Source organism: Podarcis melisellensis (genome assembly GCF_964234715.1).
Source record: "Podarcis melisellensis genome assembly, chromosome: 7".
Lineage (NCBI taxonomy): Eukaryota > Metazoa > Chordata > Lepidosauria > Squamata > Lacertidae > Podarcis > Podarcis melisellensis.
This window is the reverse complement of record NC_138539.1, coordinates 41175429-41198574: the sequence shown is the minus strand read 5'-3', so window position 1 is coordinate 41198574 and position 23146 is coordinate 41175429. Positions and strand designations below refer to the sequence as shown.

Here is a 23146-nt window from a genome sequence, read left to right as displayed (position 1 = left end):
CTCGCCCCAACTCTCTTTGACGTATCCTTCTCCCTGGTGCTCTTATATGCCTTCAGATTAACTGAAGATGGTGTGTACTTTCATCTGAGGAATGACCAGAGGAAGAATGACCACTGGGGGAGTGCAGAGATAATAAACACCATGGTGCATCATCTGCTGCAGCACAACCAGATGCCTTATTTTCTGCCCTATCTGCAACGAAACATGTCTCTGTTGTTTTGGTCTCAGCAGCTGTAACGTTCCAACAGTTTGACTTCACCCTGAGGCTGTCTCTCGAGACTGATGGATGCTAACAAACAACGTTGATTTCAACATGGATTTAGGAAACCATCGCAGATGAATATGGAAATGGGATGGAGCAGACCACTACTACTACTTGTTGTTATTTTCATTTCTATTCTGCTTTATATTTATAAAGCGGGGGGGGGGGTCTCTAAGCAGTTTTCAACCTACATTAAAACAGCAAATAAAACAACCCAGAGTGAAATATTACTGAAGGAAGACAAATATAAAGTAAACATTCAAAGAAACATAATTAACAGGAAACTAAAATACCTAAAATATTTCAAAATAAAAAACATTGTGAAGGAGATCAACTATAGAATGCACATTTTATTCAGGAAAATTAGCAAAATAAAATGGAATATTACAAAACAACCTCCTTAAGCAGCAGGAGCCTATCCAGACAATTAACTTTGCAAGTTACTACCACCACTATGTATTATGAATGGAAACATGAAAAAGACTGTCTTTTTCCCTACTCCTGGTGCACAAAGACCCCTCGGATAAAGTACCACATATACTAAATGATGCTGCATATGCAGTTTCTGGAACTAAACTGGGAGTCACATGCACAGTGCCAAACAGATAATCAGTAATGTAACTATCACAGCAGGAATCATCTGTTTGGGAGAGAGAGAGAATAAATCCAGGATCCTTTTTCAAACTGTCCCCACTGAGGAGGGTGGGAGGTCAGCATGGTTTCAGGCTACCCCATCACTCCTGGAGCATGACAATGTCAAAGATGATAATGCCATCTGCTGGGTAGCCAGTCACTCAAGTAAATACAACAACATGGCACTGTGGACCAGTGGGGTGTGCATGTACAAATCTGAACAGATTTATTGCAGCTACAACTTTAATCAATTAATTGGCACAATTACTCAGTGTATGGAACCTGAATGATGTCTGAGTGATAACAAGCAAAAATACTAGGACTTGGGACAAGGGCCTAGAAATAAATCTGCATCCAGTGTAAATATTTTAACGGAGCAAATGTAACAACTGCATCACACACACATTGAAGGTTCTTAACTGTCTGCAAGAGCAGTTGCACATAGATTGGCCCAAGGTCAGCCAATAAGTTTCATGACCAATCACAGAAATAAATGTAGGTTTCCTAACTCCAACTGCAACACTATATCCACTACCTATCATTAGCTATTAGGATAATATAAATTACCCTAATTTAGATTGCCTGGGTACAAGAGATACTGAAATCACATTGTTGAACTGGCTAGATCCCTGCTTTCCGAGTAGTGCATTCCCAAATATATCCTTTAGTCTTTTTGAGCAATCTCTCCAAATGTGTTCATAAGAAACTGTACAGAAACTCGGTGCTCATCCTGTTCCTGTACCCACTTGTAAAATCCTTTAACAAATCAACAGATTTACTGCAAGTTTATCATTGCATGCTGGTATTAGATATTGTATAATATTTATAAAACCTGGAAACAATCTACAGTAAGCCTGTTCCTAATATGCCTTCAAATCTAAGTGCTTGAGATGAATTTACTGAGAACTGTGGGCAGAGCATAATTGTAAACAAAAAAACCCAAAAGCTCACTGCTTTCATTAATAAAAGAAAAGCTTCTAACCAACCGGCTTAACTATATGAACTCAATAATTTCTCCCTAGTATTTTCCATCAATATCAATGGAATAAATAATAATGCATATAATACATTTTTGTACACAGGCCTATCATTAAAAGCACATTTATATAAATGAAATGTTCAGTAACAAAAGCCAAAATGATTCCTTGGTAGCAGAGGCAACTTGTAACTATTATAGTAAACATACACCATAATTTACAAAAAGATGCCATCTGCTGTGCAAAGGTGCAATCAGCAGGCTATTTCTGTGAGGGACCCCTTTTATTCCTTATTTTGATTTTCGCCCTTCCTTTTCTAAAGCCCTCAAAGCAATAAGAGCTGGAATGGCAAATAAAGAAGGGCTTCTCAGTGACCCCAATATAATTCTCTTTGCACTTTACCTCATTCCAAGGCAATGGACCTGTTAAGTTAGTTTCAGCATGAAGTGAAAAAGTCTGCATATAGAAATTCCGTGTGTAGCCAAAGTAACTGAACAGAAAGTACAAGCTAGCTTTTCAGAGTAAACCATCAAAGAATGGTAATCTAATGTAAATAGAACCTGTTAGTGCTAATATTAAGACATTCACCTGTGCATCATTTAATAAGTTCTGGAAATGTTTCTTCTGTGCTTCTAGCTCTTTAAATTTTTTTGCTTCCCTTTCATCAATTTTCTGAAGCTGCTCATTCAACTGGACAATTTTCTGAAAAATATAAACAGACAAAAGAACTGGCAATAAGATCCCACTTGTTACATGCACAATGTCTTAATGGTTAAGCATCCTTCTTTTAACCTCAGTATTTATGCATGAATTCCTATTTTCTTTACAGGTAACTTTCAATATAATTCTATTTGTAATACATTTTTAATCATATTTATATAGATAGATGGCAGGATACTATTACTATGTTGTAGACATATAAAAGTGGTTCCTCCCTTTCAAATGACCCAAATGATTGTTGCTTGCATCAGTGCTAGCACTGGATTTTGGGGGGTCCTTTGGCAAGATGCCCTCGGGAACATGTCCATTAGTGCTCTCACTTCATACCTATCACTGCTTGCCCTTTTCCTCTAATCTCTATCTGTACAATTGCCCACAAAGAGAATGTAAGGTGCAGCTTGATCTCCTCTATCTCCTCTTTCTTGCCATTGTTTTGTTTGCTCACACAATTGCAGACTTTACTGTTTTGATACAAGTAATAACAGGCTGATGGTAGGGGAGAGAAAGCACGGATCCACAGGAAGCACTAAATTTGGGAACATGTCTCAGGAAGCATCCTATTACTCCAATGACTACTGGTGGATGTTGGCCTCAGCCTTTCCATAGATGTTGTTGATTTGTGGGGGTGCAGCCTCTTCTCCCTGGATGGGAGATGTCTCCATTGATTTGCATGGTGGAAGGGCTGGTGGAGAAACAGCATTGATCCACATGAAAAACAGTTTGTGTCAATATCCCTCCACCAAATCATAATGCTCTGGGAAAATAAATCATTATTAAAACCAAGACCTATCAGTCAAAATGAATATCCCTCCCCAATCAATCTCAGGGTGCTAGTTTCAGTATTTATTTATTATTTTAAAATTAGAGCAGTCACTTTAAAAAAAGTAGTGTTTTGGTGGCACTTAAGTTCACAGAGTGACTCAGAACTTTAGGGAGTCTTTGATCTGAACTGAAAAGCATTCTTTATAGCACAATCTGACTTGGTAATGAGAAATCCTCAACCAAATATGCCCTATTCACCTCATTATTCAGCAAGTACACAAAGCCAATGCACACCTCTAATATACATCACCACTAAGAAAGCAAGGCAATTTGGTGGTGATGGTGGGGTTGTCTATCATTAGAACTGTTTGGAGCACATTTTAGAATTTCTGTTAATACAAAATTTCACTATATTGCCACTAAAATATACAAGCTTTGAGGAAACTCAACAGTTCCACTTTACTGGATAGTTAATATTGTTTTTGTCTGTTACTATGTTGTGTATTTTGTGTGGATTTATTTAGTAAACTACCCTGTGATGCTCGGAGGAAGGACATTATAGAAATTTTAATAATAACAACATAACATCTGTACTTAAAAGGTGTGGAGCAAATAGTTTTATGAACACCACATAAGGAACAATAAAAAAAAACATTGGCTTAACATCTGCTTATGAAGATGCTTACATGAACTTTGTTTCCAAGTTTTTGAACCAAAATAAACATAGAGTTAAAGACAAAGATATATAACTCTTGCCACACCCCCAGTAAGCCTCCAAAAGACTAATGAGTTGTTCTTTGTCACATTGTTTCTACTAAATTTTTCTTGGGGAAGGGCAAACTGCATTAGTCACTGCCATTAACATGCTTTTTTGAAAATACTATTAGTTGTGTGTGTGCTTCATTTTACGGAGGCCATTACAACTGGCACTATCAGCAATTGTAGATGTGATTTTAAATTCTATCATACTATTATATTTAAAACTGTATACCGTATATACTCAAGTATAAGCCGACCCGAATATAAGCTGAGCCACCTCATTTTAGCACAAAAAACTGGGAAAACTTATTGACTCGAGTATAAGGCGGTTCACCACACCACAAACCTGGTGGAGGCGGCAGCGGCGGAGGAAGCACAAGCTGCTTTCAGGCTGCTGCCGACAGTAGCAAAGGTGGAGGAGGAGGAAGGAGAAGCCCAAAAGCGCTTCTTTCGGGCTGCTTGTCCCTCCACCGCCGCCTCTGTTGCTCGCAAGAGCAGGCATAGGAGCTGTGATTGGGAGAGGCATGGGGCAGTGCAGCTCCTGTGCCTGCGCTTGTGAGAGGCAGGCGGCAGCGGCGGAGGGACCAGTGGCGAGAAAGGGCTCCTTTTGGGCCGCTCGTCCCTCTGCCGCCGCCGCCCGCCTCACTCGAGTATAAGCTGAGGGGGGCTTTTTTAGCATTAAAAATGTGCTGGAAAAGTCGGCTTATACTCGGGTATATATGGTAGTTACAACAAAAGTTGGACTTTCAAGTGATTTGTGTGTTATATTAATTCAAATGCCAACTTGAATGCCTCCACTTTCAGTGAAGCTTAGCAAAGTTCTCCCATTTTATAGGAAAGGGGAAAAGAGTCAGCACTGTGGTATTGCCAGTTTTAACTTACCTTAGCATATGCTTTTTGAGATTCATCATTTTTTTTCATCAATGCCTCTTGTTCAGCCACAAGCTTGTCAATGTCTGCTAACTTCTTCTCAATTTTTTCTTGCAACTTCTCAAACTCCTTCGACTTTTTTTCTAGATCAGTCCGCAGTGCTTTAACCCTTTTCTGTTTATAATAGAAGGAAAATACATAAACTGAAGTAGCTCAAATGCAAAAGCAAAGGAAGAAATCCAGCAATACTCTGTTTGCTTCAGAAATATATAACTGGGAGAACTTATTTTATTGGATAAAAATGTAACTTTGACATTCATGGTAGTTTCTAAGACTCTGTACATACCAAGCATTTCCCATTGGGGAGCGCTGGGGATAAAATAGACCCCATAGCATAACCACCAGGGTAGGATCAGAACTACCCACAATTCCTATTCCACAGAGCTGATCCAGGAGAATACCATGGTTAAAGGCAGGGCTTTTTTTCAGCTGGAACTCACCGGAACTCAGTTTTGGCACCTCTCAGGTGAGTGGCATTGCCATTATAAGAGAACAAGGGAGGTGTTTGTGGTGTGTTCTGGCACCTCTTTTTATAGAAAAATAGCAGTGGACTTAAAGGTATTGAAAGCCGCAGAAAGATAGAGACACAAGAAAAAGGTATCCCTCCCCTTGTTCCACTTTCTGTAAAAGTAATCTATCAGAGCAGCCAAGGCCAACTCTGTACCATGGCCAGATCTGAACCCAAATAGGAAAGGATCTAAATAGTTGGTGTAATCCAGGAATATTTGCAGCTGCCCTACCATAACTCTCTCCATCACATTCCCCAAGAAGGGCATTTGCAACTGGTCAACAGTCATAAAGCCCAAGGGGTCCAGGGCTGGTTTCTTTAAGAGAGGCTGGACAACCACCTTTTCAAGGCAGCAGGTACCAGCACCTCACACAATGAAGTGGTAACCATGCTCTGGACTTAACCAGTCAAACCCCGTCTGCTATATTTAATAAGCCAGAAGGGACGGGGTTGAGAAGGCAGAGAGCCTTCTCAGTAGTGGCGCCTGCCCTGTGGAATGCCCTCCAATCATATAGCTTGGGCATATAGCTGCAAGCACTTTGTACACTTTGTACAGCTAACTGCATAAGCTGAAGACAATCCTGTAACACATCACCAATTAAGGGATTGGATAATTCATCTGGAATGGCAATAACTGCAGCCAAGGTCACTCCAAAATAGAGCGACTTTTATCTTCACGTTGTGTAGCAACAGACTGTGCCCCACAGTGGGAGGCAGTATGATTCTGAAACCATAACAAATCTACAAACCTGCCTCATGTTCTCAGAAAATGGCACATGCGACCAGAAATTCAAAGACAGTGTATGGGTAAAGAAACATGCCAAGTAAGCAATGTAACTCAGATGCTGGGAGTTTCAAAAGAAAAGGGACAGTATACAGACATTGTCAGATAGCCCCAAAACTACATGTAAGAATAAATAGGGCAGATGAACACCTCACTTCTGATGGGTGAATGGTAGCATAATTTCCCACCTCTGATTAGAAGAAAAGCTCAGGCCATGTAACAAGCCTCGCTCTTGCCTTCAAGACCTTAAAACACTTTAAAGGCTGCACTTTCATTCTCAACAAGCGTCTTAATTCATTACTGTTAAATTGTGAGTCTGGAGTGATGTTTTTGTCTCAGGTTAGACCAGGGAGTTTTGAACTCAGATTAGCACAGATATTGTAACTGGTTGTTACAGTATTCATTCAGGTGCACAACATTCATCAGAGAATGGGGAAGATTGGAAAGGACTTCTTAAAAGTTTATGGTACTTTTCCTAGTTAATTGATATCAATCAATTGACTCAACAGTTGAAGTCAATGCTTTAGTCTTCCATTGCATGTTCATGATTGATTTTGTGAATATAAGTCCATATAATCTGAAATGAAAGATTTTGATATGCAAAAAATACAGCTTAAAAAAGTTAGTTTAAATCTCTTCTCCATACCTGGGTCAGCTTCCAAGCACTTACTTCATCTCTGATTTGTTTTTTTACATTATCTACTAAGTTCTGAAAGTGAAATTGAAAAAAAAAATTATATAGGAAAACATAAGAAAAAACAACAGGTAGAACAAGTATAAATTAGATATATATATATTCTGTAAATCAAATGATAGAAAATTACTAAATTGGAAATAGAATGACATTTGAAAAATGTGGCCATGGGAAGAGGGAGAGAGGGGCAATACAGAATAATTTTATGATTTGGGCAAGGGCGGGAAAATTGCCCCCCTCTGGGTGCTACATTCCCTCAGGGGGAATCTGTCAGGACCTACATGCCAAAACTGGGCAAGGCTGGTGGAAATGTCAGTGGGGCCCAGATACATTTCCCATTTCTCCCTCATACTCATGTGCATATGCTTGCATGTGCAAATCCATGCCCATCTCTCTTTACTCCTTTTCCCAGCTGCCTTCCCTCCTTGTTCTACCACCACCATGAAGCAATTAGGTCTACAATACAGCTTCTGTTGGCACCTACCAAAGCTGATTCTTAACCCCATTGCTTTGTGGATGGGGTGGCGGACTTGAAATGTGAGGGGTAGAATTTCCCCACTCCTGCTTTAGGGAAACCTCAATTCGAGATAATCCTAACACACAGTCTTGTCTCCATATCAAATAATTGGGCTCATTCATTCTCTGAGCTGTCCTTCAACCTCAGATTACATAATTAACTGTGTCATACAACATTAGAGGTCTTGCCACAAACAGGACTGTCTGGTTGGTTTTCATTTCCCAGAGTCCTCAGCTACCACCTCAAGGCAGTTCTCCAGTTTGCTAGCACAATCTCATAGGAGTTCAGGTAGTATCAAAACATATTTTTAAAAAGGGCCCCCAGTCATAGGATGCCAAGTTAAAAGGGAACCAGAAAGCTATTGCATGTCCAGTGGAGAGGGACTAATAACTCATTTTCAGATTTTAAAAAAAAAATTATCCAAAAAAGAAAAGCTGGTGGCTTTTAAGTTCATACAACTGGTTCCAGATAGCTTGTATGTGCCTTTCTTTCTGGTGGTCAAAAGCAGGACATCTCTTCCCCATTCTATGGGAAACTACTTTTCAGTTACACGAAACTGTAGTCATTAAATCCCTGATTCTAATCCAGTTATTGTTGACCACCCCCACCCCCTGCAAAACAAGTCACAAACAATTTACTGGCTCTCTGGATGCAAATGCATATATACCTATTTCCACTGAAATCTACATCCAGCCAGTTCAACAAGGCTTGGATGAACACTGCTATATGCTTCTGTATTAGTAATGGACCCAAACGGTTGCTTATATGCACAGGCTTCTCTAACTGAATTGGGATACCTGCTGTTATAAATTGCTAAATAGGTTTACAAACAATTTGATGCACGGGAAAAGTTTAGAGTAAGGTTGCCAACTAGTCATAAAATAGGACTTGGCCTGCTTTTGTACTTTAACAGCATCTTGAGCTGTAGAAAATAGTAGGTGGAGCTTTACACAGCATGGATATAAACATTATAATCTACTAAATTCTGCATATCAAGCTGATATTAAAGTCATAGCTATAGTGGCAAACAAAGGAGTTGGGAAACCTGGCTCACAGTTGCTTTATTTAGGCCTAAAGAACTTAAAGCTACATCAAACTTTAAATATTGCAAATAATATTGCAGGGTGATGCTAAATAGATTAATTGACACATTCTAGTCAGTCATTTCACATCTTCAAATAATTAAAATATAATAATGGAATAACTTTTACAACCTTGAAACGTGTTTTTTCTTTTGTAAGGCTGCATTCCACTTCATCCAGTTTTGATCTGGCTTCATCATAAGCCAATTCTGTTGAATAAAGTTCTTGATTGACCTTTTTTAAATGATCTTCCAATCTGCGAATATTTTTCCTTAAAACCTGAATTTCTGATTGATATGCCATCCTCTTTCTTGAACTGTTAAATAAAAACCGAAAACCTTACAACACTAATACATCTTTCAACAGTTTATTACAGGTTGAACCTCTCTGAGGATTTTGGGGGGGTATGCTTAATTTTACTTCACTTCTGTATGGGCATGGCACTGATTTTTTAAACTCCTGCGTCTATCTTACGGAAACACTTCACCGTTTTCCCAGTGATGAAATAAAGTTTAATGATTGCTCACACAAACACAAGCATTCCACAGATGTGCCAACCATTTGATTCTGACAAACAGCATTGATGATCAGACATATCACAATTACAACTGCTTATCACTACTCTAGTTACACTAGAACCCATTGTATGTATGAAATAACTCTCACTCCAGCTTCCTATGATGAGTTTTTTGAAAGATTAAATTCAGAAAAAAATCAGAACTGAGTGATAGAATCTTGCTCTTTTCACACTAATCACATGATACTTTATAGTGGGTTTACAAAAGTTTCTGTAAAATGTTATGTTAAAAGATCATTCAAGGTCTGGATCCATATTTTGACTTGAGAGGGATAGGCAAAATCCATTGTGCAGTGCTTGATGGTCATCTGGTTGATGGGTGCTTAGAAACAGCAGCAAAAGGGGATTCGCCGGCCCTATGCTCAGTGCTTGGAAAACACTGGTCATAGGACTGGTAAAGTCCTTTCCAGTGAACCTGAACTCACTACCCACCCACTGTTGGTCAGCAAGTTTAAAGATGCTGTTGGCAGGGGCCAGCTGTGTGGTTGAGATCCCTGCAGGAAATATGGTTGATCCAGCCAGGGGCAGAGGAAAGGGGTGCAATGGGGAGTGGGCTACCCCCAGTGTCACCACTGAGGGGGGTGACAAAATGCTGGGTAGCACTCATCACAGGGCCTGCAGCATGCCTGAGCCATGCTGGATCAGGCAACTGGCCATCAATTCTAAGCAGGAAGCTATTCAAGTGAGCAGTTATAATCTCATCTCATTTAACATTCAAGAATCAAGATGGATCACGGAGCAAAGTAACTAAGAGCTATGAACAAGACAGCAATAACTGTGCGTGGATGTGGGATTTCCCCATTCCCTTATATGTGTAAAATGCTTTAGATTAAATTGAATGTTCCACTGGTTTCAGTAAAAATAAAATAAAAAATCAACGAAACCAAACATCCAACTCAATTGGCTTGAAGCCTAATTCAAAGTCTATCAATTATTAAACACTTCATTTACCTTTCTCTGAATTTTTGTGCAAATTTTCCATTTTCATCATGAAGACGTTTGTTTTCATTCTGTGTTTTGAGTATTTCATCAAGAAGATGCCTAAGTCTTTTTTTCATATTGCTTAGATCAGAGTTCTGATTGGCTTGCTAGGAAATATTATAGAATATGATGAACATTATGAAAATTCTGCAACACATGGACTCAAAAACATATTAATTTGTATGCGTTTTTTAAGCTTACTGATGTTTCCACAATGTTCTTCTCCTCTAAATATTCAGTCATTAAAACTTTGTTCTCATTTTCCTGAGTAGCAATTTTCAGAGTCATCCGCCTTACCTAACATTAAAAAGATAGTTTAATTGCTCATTCAGCATTTAATTGCAACATTGTAAATTTTCATCATAGTAAAATTTATTGTTAAAATCTTGAAAATGTAGTTTCAGAGCCTCAGTTATAACTTTGGAGCAGTATAGTGCTATATTTAGTGAAAAGATAGTATTTGCTGCTTATATCATAGTTATAATTATGTTTTCTTTTCCATCCCTGTCACAAAAAAATAAAAAAATAAAAATACTTGGGCCCTGTTCTGTCTGTCAATGCAAATGAAAAATTTGACAGCTCCTAACTACCCTGCTACAGGCTAGTGGAACTTCCAAACCAGAATAAACAAGTGCATTGTGTCAGTGAGTGGGATGAAGGCACAATGTAAATGTCTTCAGTCTATACTTCTAAAAAGGAAAGCTTGCCCCAGTTCTCATGAGGGCCTAAAATCAATATTTTAAATGGCCAAAACATATTAAACATAACATATTAAACAAAAAAGTGAAAAAGGCAATCTAACATAAAAAAGGAAATTAAGAGAGGAAAAGGAAAATAAATCCAGTTTTGCAGCCATTTTTAAATGAACATAAATGTGAACCACTTTTTTTGCAGAGGTCACAAAAAAGAGCTTTATAGGATTCTTAGTATGCCTTTGTAACAGCACAGGCACCAGCATTGTTTTGGAGAATAGGACGAAAGCAATTTCTAGGGCCAGGGCCAGGCTTGAGTGCCAGGCTTAGTGTTTATGGTGCCCCCCCCCCCGGCACTGTCCAACTATACAACTGCATGGATCTATGATTCCAAGTGTTATTTCCCAGTGCTGGTGCACTTTCTGTTGAATCTGATCAAGTGTTCAGCACCAGGCAGCTGCCATCTGTATCTGCCTGCAATCCAATACCCTGGGACATCTAATATAACAACACTGCTGTGGGCACTCTGCTGTAGTGTGTGATGGGGAAAAGAAAATAGCAGCTACCCAACTCAAATGGGATGCATACAGAAACCCCAGGGTAAGGATATGGAGGTGGCCAGTAGCAGTGTGCTGCTCATTAGCAGTGCAAAAAAGACTTCTAGTTGATGGCAGCACTATTGGTGGAGCCCACTAACACTTACTGCAGAAGAGGCCGAAATTAGGCACAGTGAGTCCTATTCAGATGTGTAGGTGCCAACAGATGTCCAAGCATGCCTGCTGCTGACCCTGGGGGTCTGGCAAGCTGGACAGTATTATTTTAAAAAATCTATCAAACATTTTTCACTTAACTAGATAACATTTACATTTATTTGACTTATTACAGGACACTTAACATTTCAATAGACACAGTGTTAAGGACTTCATGTGGCATTCACTTCTAGAGGATTTATTTGCTTGCATATAAATATTCAAAACTCACTTTATCGTGCCAAGTCTTTAAATCAGCCTTTGTCTTTGCTTCTTTCTTGTTTAATTCTTCAAGAAGTTTTTTACTGTGTGATACTGCTTCCATTTTTGCTTTTATCTTATAACTGAAATCATCAGCAATGAATTCAGCATCTTTAAGCTCTTTCCTAAGAAGAGGCAAGAATCAAATTATCCATCTGGCCAACTAAAGAAGCTGTTTATTAACAAAATATTACCAAACCAGTCAGAATAATCAGGTTTTCTCAGACATCTCGCCCCATTCCACTGCCCGTGTAGCAGCACTAGATCTGTTTTATTTTTCAAATTCTAATATGCAACATGATCCTAAGTATGTTTACTTAGGTGTAAGCCCCACTGAGTTATATGTACTTAGAAGTACAGTCTTAGCCTCTTCCCTCTTAGGAGCATAATTTGTGTAAGTTAACCATCAGCCACTTAGTTAAGAAACACTTCTGCTAGCAATCTGATCTGCTATAACGAACATTTGTTATAATGTAGTGGAATTTGACAGGTAGGATGAGCTGATGAGAGAGGATCAAGTGAGCAAAACAGGAAGATTAAAGTGCTTATCTGCTATCAACATAGAGGGTTGTAATCAACATAGGAATAAACAGATCGTTCCACAGTGTAAGGATTTCTCCTTGCACAATGGAACATTCTCTGCTTTCCTACCCCTCTGCATTCTCTGCTTTCCTGTTCTGGGAGTTTCCCCAAACCTCTAGAGCAGATTTGAAGGTGGCATAGAGGTGGAGAGGGAGAATTCCCTTTGCACTAGCACTAATTCTTGTGCTATAGCAAATATTTGGTTGAATACCACCCTTACTTTTTACATCATTGGTAAATCGTGGTGGTGCAGAGTTAGCTGCTATTTTGTCCTGCCCTGGTTTGCAAATAGTTCTTAACTGTGGTTTAATGTGAATGAGCAGCTTGCTGGGTTGTTCTTGACTTACTGCTAGTGGTTTGTTTCAATGAAGCAATGAGCTCAGATTTGAATGACACAACATGCCAAGCCTTGTGCTTTGTTTCCAATGTGGCACAGCCAGAAGCATTGGAGGAGCGAAGTAGGAACTTTTCAGCAGCATGCACCAGCATGCTGCTCAGTAGCAAACCATGCATTAACTTTGGTTTGAAGCAGCATGTGAACACAGCCACTATTTTAAAGATTTTGTATTGTTGAGGTTTTTATTATTTTGTTTGTTTGTAAATTTCTATCTTAGTGTTCCTCCCAAAGGATCCAAAGTTGGCAAAAATATCTTTAGTATTAAAAGAATACAATGCAAACTTCTAAAAACAATTCAAACAATTACAGATTGAGGGAATAGGCTAGAGATAGGTGGTATAAAAGAAAAATATTTCTGTTCCAAAGGAGCCTAGGGTGGCAAACACACAAATGATAAAACTATTAAAATATTAAAGGCATCTCCAATACAAGTGCAGACTGGGAAAGATTTCTAACTAAAATGCTTGTTGGAACAGGAAGATATTCAGGAGGTGCTGAAAAGACTACAGAGATAGTGCAGCTCCCTCCTTGCATTGTTTCTTCTGTTATCACCAGGTTGGTCACTGCTTTCCTTTTGGGTGAAGACCGGGGGAAAGTAGGTGTTGAGCGATTCTGCCTTCTCTGTCACCCAACAGCATTTATCTGTTTCCTCCTTGCAGAGGACCTACTACTTGTCTGTTCTTCCTCTTGCTTTGCACATAGCCAAATAAACTTTTATTACTATTTTTAAACTCCCTTGCAAGCCTGTGTTCCTTCTGAGCTTTGGCCAGCATGATATTCATCCTGCAACTGATGGCTACTCATGTATACTCCTCCCCTTTCTTCAGTTCCTTATACGTGGCCTTCTTAAATCTCATCTGTAAGCTCCTTTCCTTTCTTCCTGGAATTGTCTGCATTTGTGCTTCTAACATTTCATCTTTAAGAAACTCCCGTCCATCTTGGACTCCCTTCTCTTTGAGTATTTCTGACCATGGGATCTCACTCTGTAGTTCCTTAAACTTTTTTTTGAAATGGGCCGTCTTGTCTGACTACACTCAGCTCTCCCTTGCCTCGGTATCATAAAACTATTGCTGAAAGCATGGCGATAAAGGATGTTTTAAAAAAGGACTAAGTAACCCTAAACTGAACACATTTTTAATTATTCTAAACCACCACAATGAGAGGTGGTGGACTCTCCTTCCTTGGAGGTTTTTAAGCAGAGGTTGGATGGCCATCTGACATGGATGCTTTAGCTGAGATACCTGCATTCCAAGGGGTTGGACTCGATGACCCTTGGGTTCTTCGCAACTTTAAGTTTCTGTGAAACATTTGCAAATACCAAGAGGCTGGAAATAAAAGGCAAAAGCCTAAACCCCAAAGCAAAATGTTAGTGTTCCACATCTGCACCAGATAACATTTAAAAGCCACTGATGTGGTTTGGTGCCCAACCCCTGTAATCCTGAGAATGTGTAAAGCACACAAGAGGAAGGAAGAAGTAACTTAATCAGACACAGCTTTCCAAAGAATGTAGTAGACTATATACAAAAGGAGAGAGACAACTTGAACAACAATAATACCACAAAATATTAAAAATGCTTACTTTAAACTCATCAACAATGACTCAGCTATTTGTATTTGTTCAGCCATATATTTTCTTTCCCTTTCACACTCTTCCGTGAGATCTTGATGCAAACTGTTCACCATCACAAGTTCTTCATGAACTACATCATATCCAGTTTTGGTCTTTAAAAAGTAAAGAAATTAATCTGACAGCGCAAAGCTCAAAATGTTATAAGATTGTTCTCACTTTTTTGACTCCTTGTGAAAAGGTGTAGTGTTATTTCTTTAATTCTTTTGCATTTTTCTTTGCTGCCTTTTAAAGGATAAAACTGAGACTTAAAATCCAATCCTATGTCCATTTACTCAAAAATAATCTCAGCTGAGTTTAATGAGAATTAGGATTACAAATTTACATACAGCCAAAACTCTTTGGGAGGCTGGCTTACTTTTACTGAGTATTAGGCAACCAACTATTCTCCCCTTTCCCAAACAGAAGGTGGCTTAAATTCCTTCCTTTGGGCAGATGGATTAAGAGGGTGTGAATAACCATAGCCAATTTAAATAATTTGAGAGTGCTAGTCTACTGCAGTAAGTCCTGTTGTACATTAAATATGGACACATTTATTGTGGCATAAACCTTTCAAAGAAGCAAAGTTACAAATGTCCTCCTCTTGACTTTTCCACTCTGTGCCTATGTTAGATAATCCCTACCCACTCCCAAAATAGTGGTTTGAGGACCAATCAAATAAAGTTTGGATCACTATCATCAAAACATTTAACATATTTTATCGCTTTTAGTTTTGTTGCATCGAACTTTGCTTAATCATACAGGATTTGTTTGTTTTATTAAATTTCTATACCACCTTTCATCTGAAGATAACAGGGTGCTTTACAATATAAAATCACAAAAAACACATAGCATAAGAACAAAAACACACACACACCAGTTTAAAAGGATGTATGTAGATTGTTTAATTAGCCAAAGGCATGGAAGAACAGATTATATGCACCAGCACTCTGCTTGTTCACAGAAAGCCAAGATAAACCAAAAAGTCAGATTTACTGTGATGTATGAACATGATCAATGTGCGCTCGAGTTAGGAAATTATTATAAATGATTTCTCTAATGATTTTTTACAGCAGTTTCAATGCTTCTTTGATAGAACCAATGAGAACAACGATTCTTCCAATAACTTTGCCTTTCTTTTATTTTGCTTTTAAAAGTAGCAAGCATTTTTTTAGTTAACCTTCTTTTAAATAGTTTTCAAATTGCTATTTAAGCTGTAAATCTACACACACTGGTCTGAGAAGACTCACTTACTCCATGGAAATTACTGCTACACAGACAAACATAGGACTGCACTGTTAACTTCATAATGTCATACCTGGTTTGAAAGAAAATGCTGACTTAACCATTAATTTAAAGCCACTTTTCTGGTTGGGTCTGTATTTAATTTAGCATTTATAGTTATATGTATTTCAAAGAGTTTGGCTTAATCAATACATTACCTTTTATAATAAATCTGCCTTTCCATTTCATAAGTTAGGACTTTTCTAGATTTCTACTTTAAAAGATGCTGTACTTTCACATTTCTCTTTATCAATATAGGCATGTAATAATAATACAGGAACAAAATATCTGAAAAGGGCATGTACCAAACTCATTGGGCGTGGGGGAAATAAAATAAAATATTTAATCTGTTTACCTGTGTGTATATCTTTTTCACTTGTACCATAGCACCACCTTCATAAGACAGCTTTTCTCCCAGCAGAGGGCTGTATTTCTTCATGTAGGCTATATTCTCCAGAACTTTTGCATTAGCTACTTCTATTTTTGTCAGTTGGTTTACTGCATCCTGGAGCTGATTATTCTTTTCTTCAAAATGCCATTGTAATTCTGAAATATCTCGTGAACACTTCTCCCATTCTGCAGAAGAAAAATAAGCTATGCAGTATAACAAAATTATGACAACTGCATTTAAAGACGGAACATATAATTTCAGCTGATACACTGTCAAATCTCTACGCAGTTTCCTATGAAATATATGCTCACATAATCCTTCTATGCATATAACAGCTGCTGAAATCGTGCCCCTGGCAAAGAGAAACAAAGTTCGGTACCTTTCCTCACATCAAACCTTCCATCTTTGCTAGTTGAGTAGAGGAAACCCATTCTGTCACAGCAGGGAGCCATTTTACGCTCCAGGATGTCAGGGTGGAGCAAGTGAGTCGCTACTTCCACGCAGAGCTACTCCTTGTGGCATCAGGCAAATCTCATTTTCTGTAGCATTTTCTGCTCATATTTCTTTCATCATCCTGTGAACTAGCACTATTAAGGGATGAGGCAGTAGGAAGACCTTGGACAGTGGTATATGGTTCTGAGGCATCCAACGGCCACATCTTGGGGTGGAGTTCCATCCAGGAGTGTAGATGGGCAGGACTTAAGCTCCCCACACCCTTGCAGCATCTTACTCTACTGTGTGTCACTGTAGCTGTCCTATAGGAAAGTCTCTCAAGTCCTGCTGGAGTTTCTTCCTTCAAGGCTACCAATAAGCTGTCCTGCCCAGCTAGCCTTGTGCTCTCCAGCAAACTCTTTGCCTGCCCTTTCTGCACTTACCATGTGCCTCCTTCAAGCAGCTGCCTTGGCAGAGGCTGCCTACCTCTGCACTCTTTCCCTCTCTGAGCTGGCTATTACTCTTTTGTCACCTCTCTCAGCACTTCTTCCCTTCTTGTTTGCCTTCCCTCTTTCCTACTCCTCTGCACACATCTAAAGAGTTCCAGTCTTCCCCTCAGGCAATCTCCCCTCTTCCCTAATTGGCTACATCTTTTGGCTTCTGGGTGGGTTAGTGCAGGGATGGAGAACCTGTGGCCTTCCAAATGCTGCTGGACTCCAACTCCCATAATCCCAAACCACTGGCTATGCTGATTGGGGCTGATGGGAATTGTAGTCCAACAACACCTGTGGATTCCCCACCCCTGGGCTAGTGAGCATACAATGCCTAAATGTGACCTCAACCATCATGGGCAGTCATGGATAGCCCAACCTCTGCCATAAGTGGGAGTGAGAGAGATGCCACAACAAGCCGGGGGATGGGGAGCTGGTGGTGCTCAGAATGTATTCAACCTGGGCATGGGTCCCACCCTTTGCTTCTTTCCCCTTGTTGTCCACCTATGACCCTTATCAGTAGATGTGAGAGCAAAGACATGGGCAACTGGGAAGCAAGCTTGAAATAAAGCTGCTCTCTCTTTTTATTTCATAGCTCTGAGCAGAGTTCCTTGGCTCCTCTGCTCCTCTTGATTCTTGAATGTTAAAGCAATGAAAACTTGATATATTTACCATCCACTTGAATAACTTTCTATCTTAGAATAGGAAGTAATCAAGAAAAGAATTGAGGAGAGCATCAGCTTCACCTTCTACTGCAAGAGGTGAATGGTGGGATAGGAAAACCTAACTCTGCATTGCTAAATAAATGATAAAACAGAGAGTAACTTGGAAAAGAGAGTTAGTTTGCTTTCGTGTTCCATGGTGATTCTCTTACACTGCATTGCTTGAATCCTACTGAATGGTCCAAAATCTATGCATCTCCCCAACACCCTGTAAACTCATCTTGAGCAGCTCCATTAATGAATAAGTAGTTCAATTGGGAAAGGTTTACTGCCTTGTGCACCACTGGTAGTGTGAGCTGTGGCCAATGAGAGCTGTAATGCAAAACATCTAGAAGGCACCAAGTTAAGGTAGTTTGCCTCACTGGAATACAAGATCCAGTAGGAATGATTCTCCCCATTTCTCAGGTAGCCTTGGCTAAGCCAGCTTCAGATGAGCCCCAGCTGAGAGGGGATGGAATTCATACACTAATGTATCTCAGGCTGACCTAGGATGGGAGACTTCAGCTGGCTCAATGAGAGACAAGCCTATTCCACCCCACACACCCCTCATCCTGGTAGCTCTTGGGTTTGGATATAATGTCATGATATCTTTGTTATCAACACAGCTGATTTTGGTGATTGGCCACTGTTATGATATGTTATGATTCTAATTTCATTGCCTTCTAGTTGCACAGTTTCCTACCCACCCCAAGCTTCAAGATGCATCTCATGCAGTCCATGACAACTTGCACATAATCAATTTGTTAATATCTAAGTTACCAAAGGGCTTTGGGGGTCATATTCAAGTAAGTCTGAAAAAGTTTCTCACACCTGCTTTACAAGGTTAATTTTCATACCTCTTTGAACAGCTATGGGAAGCTGTTCCAGCCTCCAGCGTGACAGGTTATCAGCATTTAGGTATAGCTTTTTTCTGCGGTTTTCCTCAAACTTTAAAGCATCTGCAGCCCTTTTACGTTCCTCTTCTAATCTCATAACTAATTCTGTGACCTCTGCCAGAACAGCTGTTGTTTTCTGCTTTAAAGGCTGGACATCTTTTGAAATTAAAAAAAGGGGGGGTAGAAATATTTGTGGCACTGTTTCACATTTCAGGTTTATCTAAAATGCATTATCTGAGATGCATTTTTAACAAGTTTTTAGCATGTCACATACACAGTCCTAGAACCAGGCACACAAAAATACAGTTTATACAACAATAAACAGTGCTTTCCCCCCAGAAAAATAGGTGCCAGAACTCACCATGAAGTTGTTACAGTAAGTTGCTGTGTGACTCGGGGCAGCCCTGAACAGATATCAGTTTGTCAACCATGTTTACCCCCCAAGGATGTGCTAAAAACTATGGAAAGCTGTCTCCATAGCTGGTTTGGGGGTTGCCCCTGGTTGTGGTGCATGTCAAATAAATGCACCCCTGGCTCCCTCATTCTCTTAGATTCAGGCAGATGGCCAGAGCAACTGGGAAGCAGGAGGCCATGTGCTTTAAATGTATGGTGGATATGATTGCTTCAGATTCCCTCCTCCCCCATTCTCTTCCTTCCTTGTTATTCACCCTCGAGAAAAGCTTTCCTTATCCCAATGCCTGTCTCTGCCCATCTTTTATGTAATGCTTGTGGCTTCTCTTCTCCCTTTACCATACTGCTGCTGCTTTCCCCTCTAACTCTTGCAGTTTCTTCCAGTTAGTTTCATTTACTGAGGGTCAGAGAAAAAGTGACCATGGCTTGAATAGGTCCAATTGACTAAACGTAGGTGGCTGCAGTTCCACACACAAAACTGCAGATGGTGCCTAAAGAATTCCAGATATGCTGCAGTCCCAAGTGGGCTTTCCCTTCTTTCAAAAAGCAACACATTAAGTATAACTGCCCAGAAGAATCGAATTCAGATAGGTGCTGCAACTTTATATTGATAGCTATAAGGTGAAGCCCATTGCCGTGCTATTTCATGGCAATCACATGAGGACTACGTACGCTCTGCATTTTTGTTGTTGCAATAATGCTTCAGTTAACACTTCTCTGCCAAATTTCCTGCAGTATTTTGCAGTTTAAAACAACAGTCAACAGAGTGAATTTTGCACCTGGTCAATGTAATAGTTTGAGGCTGCAACTTTCACACTTTTTACCCAATTTGGACCTCAGAAGATATCTGGAGGAGATCCAGAATGTATTGAAATAATTTGTGGGAGCATCATGGAAAAGATAAAGTATAACGGTATAAAATGTGTACAACATGCATGGAATGTGCCTTGTTTTTCAGATTTTGCATAAGTAAATGCTAAAGCTAGTCTAGCGACTGTATATATATTTTCTCCATTTAGCCTACTATTGTAAATTACACAGACAAGGAATTATTGGGGTGTAATTGCTGGGCAAAACAAGACTTGCCCCCTTCTTTTCTACTAGAATCAATACTTAACAGTACTGCTTGCCGCTGTGCGTAAAGCAGCATGAGACACAACTCTGCCTGTTTTCATGAGAAAATATTCATCAGCATTAAGAAAAATTTGAATATTTGAATGTTTACAGTGATGATAAATTATCCATGAAAACACTATCCTGCAAATGTATATAGCTGTTTACATTTTAGCTTATGTTTTAGTAAACATTATCTAAAAGAAAATCTGTTTTGGTTTCTCAGTTTCAAAAACACAACATACTTTCAAAATCACTGTTATCTGATATATCTTAGTATAAGCAGTGAAAACAGAATGTGTGGTGGAAAAGGAATTTGGAAAAGGTTCCTTCACTGTAGCTAAGGGCTATTTCAACACAGCAGTCAAGAGAATTACTGTTTTCTCCTTTGGTCCTCTTCCTTGCAGAAATTTCTGAGTTACAAATGGCAAACGGCACCATCCTACAGATTCCAGACATTCCAACCACTAGATAGATGGGCACCATCTAGTATAAATAATTCTGTAATTCTCAGAAAATAAGTTGAACTAAATAGTTTGGCTAATAACATTGTGACAGAGAGGGTAAATACATTTTTACCTTCCCAATATAAGGACTGTTTAGCCTTCAGTTCAGAGGATAACCAGCTATCTTCAATATTTTTAATATCTGACTCCCTGTAAATATAAGTAAATATTTTAAGGCTGGAACGTCCTTGTAACATCTACATGTTACTTCAAATCCATCTTCAGTATCCACATCTTTCATGAAACTCTTGCCTTAATCAAGACACCTATAACCCTCAAGATGTTGCTATGAGACTTCAACTCCCACCAATATGTGAATGTTCCCCATTCTCATATTGAGAGCCAGTGTGGTGTAGTGGTTAAGAGCGGTAGAGTCGTAATCTGGTGAACCGGGTTCGCGTCTCCGCTCCTCCACATGCAGCTGCTGGGTGACCTTGGGCTAGCCAGACTTCTTTGAAGTCTCTCAGCCCCACTCACCTCACAGAGTGTTTGTTGTGGGGGAGGAAGGGAAAGGAGAATGTTAACTGCTTGGAGACTCCTTTGGGTAGTGATAAAGCGGAATATCACATCCAAACTCTTCTTCTTCTTCCTGGCTTATACCCTTAACAGCTCAACTCTTGTGGGAAGTTAAATATCAAGATGGCGGGGTGGGAAGTCACTTTTAAATTTGTATTAAATTAGAATTAAGGTGATGGTAAATACATTTTTTTAAAAAGTTGAAAAACATTAAAAATTAATTGGTCAAAATATAAGTGGGGATCCCTATGTGTGCACAAGCAGGCTTCCATCATTAAAGTGAATGGCACTATTTAGCGGGAAGAAACTCCAATGAAAATCCTCGTTATTACAAATTTTATATGGTTGTTATTGTATATATTTTAATTTTTTTTAATAGCTTTTATTTTGCTTAAACAGGTACATATAAACATGAACCAAAAATTACAAAGGAAAATTCCTTAATAGTAATGGGGAAAAAACTACAAAAACTACAAAAAATATTGAGGTACATGACACATGTTCTGTGTCATGTATTTTAAAATTTTATATACGGATGTTTTATGATGGCCTATATTTGTAATGCCTAATAAAGGTTTGGCGAAGTAAGTAAGCAAGCATTAAAGTGAAAGGGGAAGCCCTTATTCATGCTAGAACTCCATGTGTGCATTAGTAAAATAAAAACAATTAGAATGGTGCCTGGTACAAACATTAAATCAAAACTCAGAAGATCCTTACCATGGAATTTTCTCCAGCTTGTACAAGTGATCATACTGCAAATACAAAGAAGATGCTTCATTAACATATTTTATGTTGTAGAATTTGCGCTGAGTATGTGTATGGAGATAAGCTGCATTTGTTTTAAAATGATTTCACAGACCACAGACTTTTTTAAAAAAACAAATCATACAAATATGACAGTAACGTTATATTTTATGTATTGCTTTCCTAAACACGCCAAGCCTTGTAACAGCAGCTTTCATAATGACAGTCTATGAATCAGTTAACAAGGTTAAAATCTTAATTTTTCTATTACTACTTGGCTTACAAAGTAAGTGTAATCTGCCAAACATTTGAGTTGTGGATGTAGTGTGTGACAGTTGGACCAAAGGGTTGGATCAAATGATCCACCTCTGGGCTATTTGTGATTTCACGTTTAAGGGAAAAAAATATAGATATTGTGAAAATACAATGACTGGGCACACATCCTGTTCTGATATATTGAAACCTGCATTTCCCAACCAAACTGAAAGTTTTTAATTTTGTAGTCAAATAGAAGTGGAGGGAGCAACCCAAAATGTCCATCATCATAAGGCAATCAAAATAAGAAAATTCTATACAGTCATTATTTATTAAAGTTGTTTACTGTCCTCCATCCAAAGAATTCAGGGTAGTTCACAGCATCAAAATACAAAATACATATTGTTATGAATGCGGGCGTGGTTGTTCGAGAGCAAACAGGCAAGACTCCCCGTTGGTCTTTTCAAGGCTTTATTATTTGTCCAAAACGTTCACAATGCAGACTGACTCAATTCCATGTCTGCTCAGTTACTAGCAGAATCTGGGAGTGGGCGGTCCTTAAACTCTCCCCAGCAGAGCAGTTTTTTGACCCCCATCCTACGCCTCCCCTCTCTGCGCATGAGCCTACTGTGCAGAGAGGGCATGGGCAAAGCGGGACCTGCCTCCCCCCCCCCCGCGCTTTGCTTAGGTTCGGTGTTATGGCTCTTCCTTGCATCTTCTGAGCCCTGCCTCCCTTCCCCACTGGAGGCGTGGTTTCGCTCCTCCCTGGAGGATTAACTGCTTCTCAAGATGTCTGGCGGCTCCCTGTAACCCAACTGCCCTTCCACCTCCCATCTCTGCGCTGATGGCAGTTCCCTGACACATACTAAAAACAAAGCAAACCAATAATCCCTTCCTCCCAGAAACACATTTAAAAGCACATAGAATGTTAAT

At 39.3% G+C, this 23146-nt stretch overlaps 1 protein-coding gene across 10 annotated transcripts in view; it reads right to left on the bottom strand.

Annotated features, from left to right (window-relative positions):
• The window catches only part of CCDC178 (coiled-coil domain containing 178), a 135311-nt gene that overhangs the window by 99177 nt on the left and 12988 nt on the right, over window positions 1-23146 (bottom strand). For 9 of the 10 annotated variants that reach the window (XR_014170288.1, XM_081918538.1, XM_081918531.1 and 6 more), the window contains 12 exons: window positions 21932-21966; window positions 20772-20848; window positions 18630-18824; window positions 16113-16333; window positions 14447-14589; window positions 11860-12013; window positions 10388-10483; window positions 10157-10293; window positions 8761-8944; window positions 6982-7044; window positions 4996-5157; window positions 2461-2574 (listed from right to left, as the gene is read on the bottom strand). Coding sequence is in view for 9 of the 10 variants with exons in the window: in XM_081918538.1 (XP_081774664.1) it covers window positions 2461-2574; window positions 4996-5157; window positions 6982-7044; window positions 8761-8944; window positions 10157-10293; window positions 10388-10483; window positions 11860-12013; window positions 14447-14589; window positions 16113-16333; window positions 18630-18824; window positions 20772-20848; window positions 21932-21966 (1581 nt within the window). In the remaining variant the exon portion in view is untranslated. The remainder of the gene's footprint in view (window positions 1-2460; window positions 2575-4995; window positions 5158-6981; window positions 7045-8760; window positions 8945-10156; window positions 10294-10387; window positions 10484-11859; window positions 12014-14446; window positions 14590-16112; window positions 16334-18629; window positions 18825-20771; window positions 20849-21931; window positions 21967-23146) is intronic. The other variant, XM_081918539.1, reaches the window with a different exon arrangement.